Source organism: Diceros bicornis, chromosome 34 (assembly GCF_020826845.1).
Source record: "Diceros bicornis minor isolate mBicDic1 chromosome 34, mDicBic1.mat.cur, whole genome shotgun sequence".
Taxonomy (NCBI): domain Eukaryota; kingdom Metazoa; phylum Chordata; class Mammalia; order Perissodactyla; family Rhinocerotidae; genus Diceros; species Diceros bicornis.
Window position 1 is genome coordinate 33204421 of NC_080773.1, and position 8262 is coordinate 33212682.

The 8262-nt window shown below is 58.5% G+C and overlaps 1 protein-coding gene across 3 annotated transcripts; it reads right to left on the bottom strand.

Annotated features, from left to right (window-relative positions):
• Positions 1 to 292: 292 nt before the first annotated feature.
• Positions 293 to 7229, bottom strand: SYT5 (synaptotagmin 5). Of its 3 annotated transcripts, none has more exons than XM_058530297.1 (9): positions 7174 to 7229; positions 5965 to 6067; positions 4963 to 5135; positions 3215 to 3334; positions 2932 to 3099; positions 2412 to 2579; positions 2009 to 2123; positions 1610 to 1743; positions 293 to 866 (listed from the first exon to the last, which is right to left on the bottom strand). In XM_058530297.1, the coding sequence occupies exons 2-9, from the start codon at positions 6041 to 6043 to the stop codon at positions 666 to 668; spliced, it is 1158 nt and encodes a 385-aa protein (XP_058386280.1). In that variant the 5' UTR covers positions 6044 to 6067; positions 7174 to 7229; the 3' UTR covers positions 293 to 665. The 3 variants fall into 3 exon arrangements, with proteins under 3 accessions (XP_058386280.1, XP_058386278.1, XP_058386279.1); XM_058530295.1 differs by having other exon boundaries at positions 2009 to 2126; XM_058530296.1 differs by lacking the exon at positions 7174 to 7229 and having other exon boundaries at positions 2009 to 2126; positions 5965 to 6071.
• Positions 7230 to 8262: the final 1033 nt, after the last annotated feature.

Genomic DNA, 8262 nt, shown 5'->3' on the forward strand with positions numbered 1-8262 from the left:
TTATTATTATCACAGTTTTCTCAGATGAATAAACCGAGGCTCAGAGGAGTGAATGAATAATGAATGGATGAGTAAGAGGGTGAGAGGGTGGGTGGAGGAGTGTGTGGGTGGAAGTTTCCCTCAGTGTGTTTTCCGGATGGGCGGCCGTATCCCTGCCCTTGTGTGATCCCACCTCTGACGATGAGGCTCCCTCTTAGGCTCCCCCCCCCCGCCCCCCCCCCCCCCCCCCCCCCCCCGCCCCACGCCTGCCCACACCCATCAAGGAGCACGGGGCCAGGCCACCAAAGTTGCTGAGGATTTATTTGGTCCCAGGAGCGATGCAGGAAGCAGACTGGGGACAGGAGTGGGAGATCCTGGGCGGGAAGAGGGGCGTTGGGGGTGAAGGGCATAGTAGGCTGGGATCACTGATTGTCAAAGCAGAGGCTGGACCCTGGGCGGGGAGGCCAGACTCCTCCCCTCCCCCAGGGGCCCCTGGGGTTTCTGGGTATGTGCGTGGTGGGAAAGTTGGCAAGTTATCGTGATTGGCATAATGGGGGGAGGGGAGGCAGGAATGGGTCAGGTGGTTGGGGCAGAGGAGTGGGGGGTGGGGGTGAGTGGTCAGAGAAGGTTTAAAGGTGGGCCTGGGCGTGGCTTTGGCCACGGGGTCAGGGGCTCGAGGGCGGGGATCAAGGCGCAGGCGGCGGCCTCACTCGGTCAGGGGGCCGCAGCGAGTGCCACTGGGCAATGGGCCGCCGGGGGTTGGCCAGCATGTCTGCCCAGTGCCGCAGGCCGGCCCCGCCGGCCGCTGCGCCCACGGCCACCCTCCCGATGGCCTCGTTCTTGCCCAGCTTGTCGTAGTCCAGCACGGTCAGCTCCACCTGGACCTTCTGAGGTGGGCAGGGGAGGAAGAGGAGACAGGAGAGTGGGGCCAGGAGGCACAGGGGGGGATCGGGTATCACTGCGGAGGAGACCCTCTCCCTAGCAACCAGAGTTCCGGGGCCTGGCTAGGGCCCCTTGGCTAAGGCCTCCCCTGGAGCTCGGCTGGGGGAAGGGGCAGGAGGTGGGAGGGGCGGGAGCCCTGCGGTCAGAGGGATGCTCTGGAGTCTCTTCCGGGAGATCAGAGTTCAAAGGAGATAAACCCTCAGGACCAGGTTGCTAAGGGGTTAGCAGCCTCCTTAGGGAGTAGACTCCTAAGGGGGGCAAACCTTCAGGACTCTTAAATGGGTGAAGGGGCCAAGTCTGAGGCCTGTTTAGGCCCTGTCCCTAAAGAGCTGTGAGGAAGTCTCTTTTTCTTAGCAACCTTAGCTCTCGAAGGGGCGGGGCATCTTGATCTCCCTTAGCGAGCCACAGCATCCTGCTCTTACTTGGGGCAGGGCATCCTGGTCTTACTGGGGGGCACAGCATCCTGGCGTTACTTGGGGGGCGGGGCATCCTGCTGTTACTTGGGGGGCGGGAGATCCTGGTCTCACTTAGAGGCGGGGCTTCCTGGTCCTCACAGGAGGAAACTCAGAACACAGCCTCACACCCTCAGGACCCGGCTTCTAGGGGTTGCTAAGAAGTCTCCTTTTAAGGGCCTGGGGCTCCGGGGGAAGGGCTATCCTGGCAGGGCTGTGGGCAGGTGTGAGCTCACCTGGACCTGGTCACAGGGCACCTCGAAGCTAAAGGCCTCGTTGTAATAGGGGTTCAGAGTGTTCTTCTTGATGGTCGTTTTCTTCTTCCTCACCTTTTTCCCGCCCTGCAGCAGGTGGACCTTGACATACGGATCTAGGGAGAGGGAGGAGGAGTCTTACAGCCCCCCACTGTTGAGTCCAGGGGGATCAGATTGAGGGGAATGCATGTTCTTTAGAACACAGAGACACCGCATGCACCCCTCAGGTCCCCCTCTCTCCATGCCCAAATGGAATCTATATCCTCCCATGGCAGCCTGGACCCCCTTCTCCCCCAAAGGACCCTCGGGGCTCAGAAACTGCCAGAACCTTAGCCAGAGAACCTCCCCCCTACCACCACCATTTCCTGGCTTCCCACACACCGGACAGCCCTCCTACGTCCATCTTCTTCAGGTTTTTAGCTTCCAGGACGATGACGGTGAGCTTCCCAGCCGTGGGGACATAGCGCAGGGAGAAGCAGATGTCCCCTAGTTTTTCCTGCTAAAAGACGGAGAGGGACCCTTCACCTGAGCCCCCGCTCTACCACCATCCTCTCTCCGACCTTTCCTCCCTCCCCCCGCCTTGGAATGGAATGGTCCAGAGTTAAGACCTCAGTGGTACAATCCAAGAGGCAGGGGAGGCCCCGACCTACCAGGAGAGCGTCGGAGCTACCCCTCTGTGGCAGGTGGGAGGACCGCAGGGTCCGGGAGGCCTGAGATCTGATTGGCCCGGGGTTGCGGTGGGCGGGCCCAACCGGGGGGGGGGGGCGAGGCCACGCGTGCTCACCTCCTCCCGCGGAGCCGCCTGCAGCTCCCGCCAGGCCAGGACTGGCCGCCCCAAGTCCACGGAGCTCATGGGGACCCGCACCTCCCCGATGGCATCGTTGCGGGAGAAGCGGTCGAAGTCATACACCGCCATGACCAGTACCCTGCCCCCGAGGTCTACATAGGGGACCTGGGTGAGGGGGGGCGCAGAGAAGAGAGCACAAGGTGCAGAGGAGGAAGTCAGAGAGAGGAAGTGGGGCACAGCACATGCAGTAGAAGGGACGAGTGGGGCAGCGAGGGTCCAAGGGAACAAGTGAGGGGGCCCATGGAACCCAAATGGGACACCCAAAGACCAAGGGAACAGCCCAGGGGTCAGCAGTGCCCCGAAGGGACAACCCAGGGTCCAGTGGAATAGTCCCAAGAGCTGGTAGCTGCCACCTGAGATGTGGCTGTCTCCAGAAAAAGCTGAAGGGGTCGGTTCCCAGTGTTCCAGGGACTCGGGGCAGGCTGCTGAGCATGGGGCACTGAGGCTGAGAGCTCACCTTGAAGGCAAAGGTCTCCCCAAAGTGTGGGTTCAGCGTCTGCCGATGCACCTTGGTCTCATGCCGCCTCCGCTTGTCTGGCAGCAGGTAGACCCGCACGTAGGGGTCAGAGGAGCCACCCAGGTCCAAGGCTGCCAGCCCCTCAGCTTGCAGGATGCCCACCAGCAGCTGTACAGTGATGAGGAGACCCTAGTCTTAGCTTTCCATTCTGCAGCCTCCTCTAAGAAGGGGCTAGAACCCCTGGGACCCTCCCCTCCAAAGCATCCCCCTCCTCTGCACCCACCTGGCCACTCTGGAAATCATAATCCAGTGAGTACTGCAATCGTCCTAGCTCATGCTTCTCTGCCACCTGCTGCCCTTGCCCAGATGGTGCCGGCTCCAGCTCCTCCACTTCTGGCTGCACCTTGGGAAGCCAGGGGCAAGGGCACATGAACTCTTCCCCTGATCGTGGTATCCTCCAGGCCCAGAAGCCAAGGGAGACTCACAGATCTCTAGGACTATACTTGAGCACTTGCAGGCTAAGCAGAGTCAGTGTTTGATTAGTGATGTCTGCCACAGGCAGGGAATAGCCATGGCAATTTGCGGTGTAGTATGTTTGTCAATGTTTGATTAGTGATGTCTGCTATGGGCAAGGAATAGACATGGTGACACATGCAGTGTGTTTGTCATGCCTAGGCTAGAAAGACAAGTGCTGATAGTGTCTCATTGCCTTCAGGGAGAATGCAGATTTTATTTCACATGCTAATGGATGTGTTGGGGTGGTTGTCCAAATGGCCACGTTGATTAATGGTCTTGCCACAGAACAACATAGAAGAGAAATGGCATATTTACTGTGTACTTGCCATTCTAAACCAGAACGACAAGATTTCTCCCTAACCTAAAACACCAATTTTTAAAATTCAGTATGAATCACAACTCCCCTGAGTAGTGTGGTAAAATGCCTTCGCTTTGGAGACTCCAACTCAGGAGGTCTGGTGCAAGATCCGGAATTTGCATTTCAACAAGTACCTCAGGTGATTCTGCTGCAGATGGTCTCTGGAGCCACTGGCTTAAGGGGCAGGGATGGAGGCTGGATACCAGGACCCTAAAGGGCATCCCTTATGGGTAATAATTATAACAGCTATTTGTTGAGAAGGGAGGAGGGGAAATACTAGTTATGGACACGAACTTGAGGCTCAGAGAGGGACAGTGAATTTCCCAAGCTCACACAGCTTGTTCCTCTGGGTTGGAAACCTAGGACTCTCTGGCTCCCAGGCGAGCATCATTCCACTCTGCATTCAGAGGCCTAATGCTCAGGTCCTTGCATCTGTACCCATTTATTTTCCACTCCAATGGCCATTTCCAACTCAGGTTTCTTACATCCTCTCAAGGCTGCCATACAACCTCCTCCCTGGTCTCCTTGCCCCAAATCTGTCCTCCATATGTGTTCCAGAAGATTCATCCCAACACCATCTGACCCTGTCCCTCTCCCACTCAAAACTCTTCCGAGGCTCCCAATCCCTCTCATTATGTGTAGATATTCCTGAGCTCTCAGGTGCCTCATTCTAGAGCAAAGTATATATTTACACCCCAGCTATTGTGAAAAATGACTTCTCCAAATATGCCTCAGAATCTGGATGCCAGGCCTCAGCACACTTGAGCTAGAATGTCCTTCTCTCCACGCTTGGTTAACTCTGTGTGTCCCTTGGGTCTCAGTACAGAAGTTGCCTCCACCGGGAAGCCGCCTGGGACCCTCGAGGCTGTCAGGTGGTGTCTCTGCACTCCCATATGCCCTGTGCCGCCCTAATGGGACACACCACCCTGTATTGTGACTGTCCGTGTGAGTGTCTGGTTTCCCCACCAGACTGGAGGTTCTTGTGAACAGTGACTAGGTCTGGTCCATCTCCAAGTCCCCCGGGGCCAGTTTAGGGCTCGGCATATAGGGGAGATGAGGGAATAAGGTGGGCGTAGGAGGGAAGGGAGCAGGGACTGAGGCTGCTGGGCCGTGGCGAGGAGCAGGGGTGCAGGGCTGAGGGGCTGGGCCAGCCACACCTTGTCTATGTAGCTGCGGCCCAGCTCCTTCACTTCCTGCAGGTGGACCTGGGCCTGGGCCTGGCTCTTCTTGCCCGTCCGCCTCCGACAGCGCTTCCGGTAGAGACAGAAACAGCAGCTGAAGACGAGGAGGCCTGAGACCAGCACGATTGTGGCCAGGGCCCAGGGGGGCACTGCGGAGGGCGTGGAGACAACACTCGGTGAGGCCCTCGGAAGTAGGCTGGCTGATTCAGTCTGGATTACACGTGGGAGCTGGAAGCCTGACCTTGTTTTCCCTCCAGCCATTTGCATTCCATTCTCCCACCACCGTGTTTTCCCTCCAACCAATCTCACCTATAAAGCAATTTGATGCCCTAATCCAGGCTGACACCACCCAGATTTTCTTGCCTATTGGTTCCACCTCCCCTCCCACCCCCATTCTTTTTTTTTTTTTTTGAGGAAGATTGGCCCTAACTAACATCTGTTGCCAATCTTCCTCTTTTTTTTTTTACCTCCCCAAAGCCCCACTACATAGTTGTGTATCATAGTTGCAGAGTTGTAGCTCTTCTTTGTGGGATGCCGCCTCAGCATGGCTTGATGAGCGGTGAGTATGTCCGCGCCCAGGATCCGAACTGATGAAGCCCAACGCGCGGAACTTAACCACTACGCCACCGGGCCGGCCCCTCCCATCCTCCATTCTAATTTCTGCTCAACTCCTGATGCTTTTAGAAGCTTTAACCCCTCCCTGGGCCTCAGTTTCCCTGTCTTTAAAAGAAGGGAGACGTGGACCTTCCAATTCACCAGTCCATCCAAGATTCTATTCCATTCCACACCCCTTGATCTGGTTCTCAATTTGCTTGCAAACCTGTTCCTTCTCCATTTCATTTAGATTCCAGTCCAGGATTCCGACTGTGATCCCACCCGGATTTTCCAGTCTGCCAACCTAAGCACACCCGGCCGAATCCTGCCCCTGGGAATCCCTGGCTGCGCTTTCCCTCCGCTCTGGCCCCGGGTCTTGCTCACCAGGGCCGCGGCTGATGCGACTCGAGTCAGGAGGCGTGTCAGGCGCTGGAGGCCCCGGGGTTGAGGGCTCCGGGAACATGGCGGCGGCGTCTTACAGTCCTTTCTGCGGAGGAGAAGCGCCCCAGCCCCCCGCGCCCACCCCGTGCATCCATTGAGGCCTTCGAACAACAAAGAACTCCAACTCCCATCGGCACCCTGGGCGGCCGGCCGCACAAGAATCGGCCAGCCGCCGCGAGGCATGCTGGGGGTTGTAGTTTCCGCTTCCCTGCGACGGAGGGCGGCCGCTGGAGGTGGGTTCCAGGACCTAGTTCTATCCCAAAGAGACGCCTCCTCCCTCTTAGGACCCCGCCTGGAATCCCACTGACTTCCCCCTCTTCCTTGTCTCTCCCCAGGGCCTGAACCGGAGGTGGACGACGGCGGGCGTGGGAACCAGCGGACCGGGTTCCCAGAGCAACGACTGGCTCCACTAGGGTGGGGTGGGAGCAAAGCTGGTTGCCCCGGCAACGGCCTGTTGCCACGACAACGGGCGGGGCTTACGCACAGAGGCTGAGTCTGGGCGGGGCAGGCTCGGGCAGGCTCGCTCCGAGCCCTGTCGGGCCTGAGACCTAAGCCCCGGATCCCGGGAAGAGCGAGGGTGGGGAGGGGGCGGCCTTGCCCGTCGGTCCATGCGCCCACAGCTGGCTCTTCCCTCCACATCTGGCCCTGGGAGCAGAGACTCAGGCTCCCTTCCATCTCCCACTCTTGCGGGGAATGTGGGGGGCAGGGGGCTGCCCTGCTGCTCTGCTGGGCCCCCACATCCTCCTCGGCCTGTTTGTCTCTTCCTTGCATACCGAGCTCTGTCTTCACACCTGTCCTCGTGACCGCCTCGGCCTCCTCTTCTCGCTCTTGATTCCAAATCGAGGTCTTCCCTATTTCTGTACGTCCCCCATTGGCCCCTCGCCGCTCCGCCGTCTGTCTCTCTCGCCCTCTGCCTGTTGTCTGGTCCCTGTCTCCCGGGGTCTCTCACTGTCTCCCCTACCTGCTCCTCCCTCCCCTCTGGCTCTTTGTCTCCACACCTGTGTCTAAATCCCAATCTCCCCGTTTCAGGTTCCAGCCCTCCCACTCCCTCTGTTGGTCCCTCCCAGTGTCATCCGCATACGCACACCCCGGTTCCCCTTTGGGGATGGGAATGAGGTTGGGGCTTAGGGAGGGGGTCCTAGCGGCTCCTACCTGCTCGGCGGCTGGTCAAGACCCTCCCGGGAGACACTGAGGCGCCGGCCCCGCCCGGACCCCGCCCCCGCACGCGGCTGGCGCTGTCCTGGGTGCTGATCGCGGAGCGCCCTGGGGCGAGGGTGCGGCGGGGCGGAGCCGGGCCGATGTGTGTGTGTGTGTGTGTGTGAGAGACAGACAGACAGACAGAGAAACAGAGAGAAAGAGAAAGAAAGAAAGGGTGTGTGCGCGCGTGCGTGTTCGGTCCCGAGTAGGTGGAGATTCCCGCCCCGCCCCTCGTCCCGCCCCCCAGCCAGGAGCCCCCAGGGAGCCCACTGCTATTTATCCTCGTCCCCCAGGATTTTCTGACTTCTATTCCAGCCATCTGGCATCCAGCCCCTCTCTCCCCACACTCTGTCCTGCCCAAAGAACCAGGCGCCAGGCTATCCGATCCTAGGCCCCAGGAGACCCTCTCCGGAGATATTAGTATTCAGATATCCATACAGGAGACTCAGCGTGTCAGTCTCCAGCAAATCAGGCCGAGACATCACCCTACCGTCTAAGTTCCCCTATGGCCAGGCCCAGGAGGCAAGTCCCCACGCTCGAGTTCAAGGGAACTGCGTCCACACTGCCCCCGACCCTGGGCACAGAAGTCTGGACCTGCAGCCTTCACTGAGAGACTCGACCATCCACACCTACATTTTTTCAGGTGAAAAATTCTGAGTCCCTCTACTTTCCTCCCTAGGACGTTTGCCTCAGGACCTAGACATTAGGAACCCACCTGCACCCCTACCCCAGTATTATTTCCAGACCCAGAAATCCACAGGGGCAAGCATCTTGGGAGAAAATAGTGATTTAATAAATTATGGGATAGAAGAGAATATATATATACAGGCAGTGAGGTGCAGGGAAACCTCAGATCCTAGAAGACTGATTTGGCTTCTGGAGTAAAAGATGGGCAGGATCCTGCCTGTCCTTGCTCCTTGGGTAGGCAGAATTCAGACCCTAATTCTTTGCTTCCTCAGAATCCAGCTTGTTTCCTTGAGACCCCGCAGCCCGGGCCTCCAGTGTCCTCCTCCCTCACAGAACGAGGAAATCCTACCTCCCATC

Bases quoted from the DNA above. Each gene is read 5' to 3' on its own strand.
- SYT5 (XM_058530295.1), bottom strand. From the start codon at position 6,043: ATGTTCCCGGAGCCCTCAACCCCGGGGCCTCCAGCGCCTGACACGCCT. The intron at 2,127-2,411 runs GTGAGCACGCGT...TCCGTCTTTTAG, and splicing joins AGGCGGCTCCGCGGGAGGAG to CAGGAAAAACTAGGGGACAT. The intron at 1,744-2,008 runs GTGTGTGGGAAG...CCCTCTCCCTAG, and splicing joins GGACGTAGGAGGGCTGTCCG to ATCCGTATGTCAAGGTCCAC.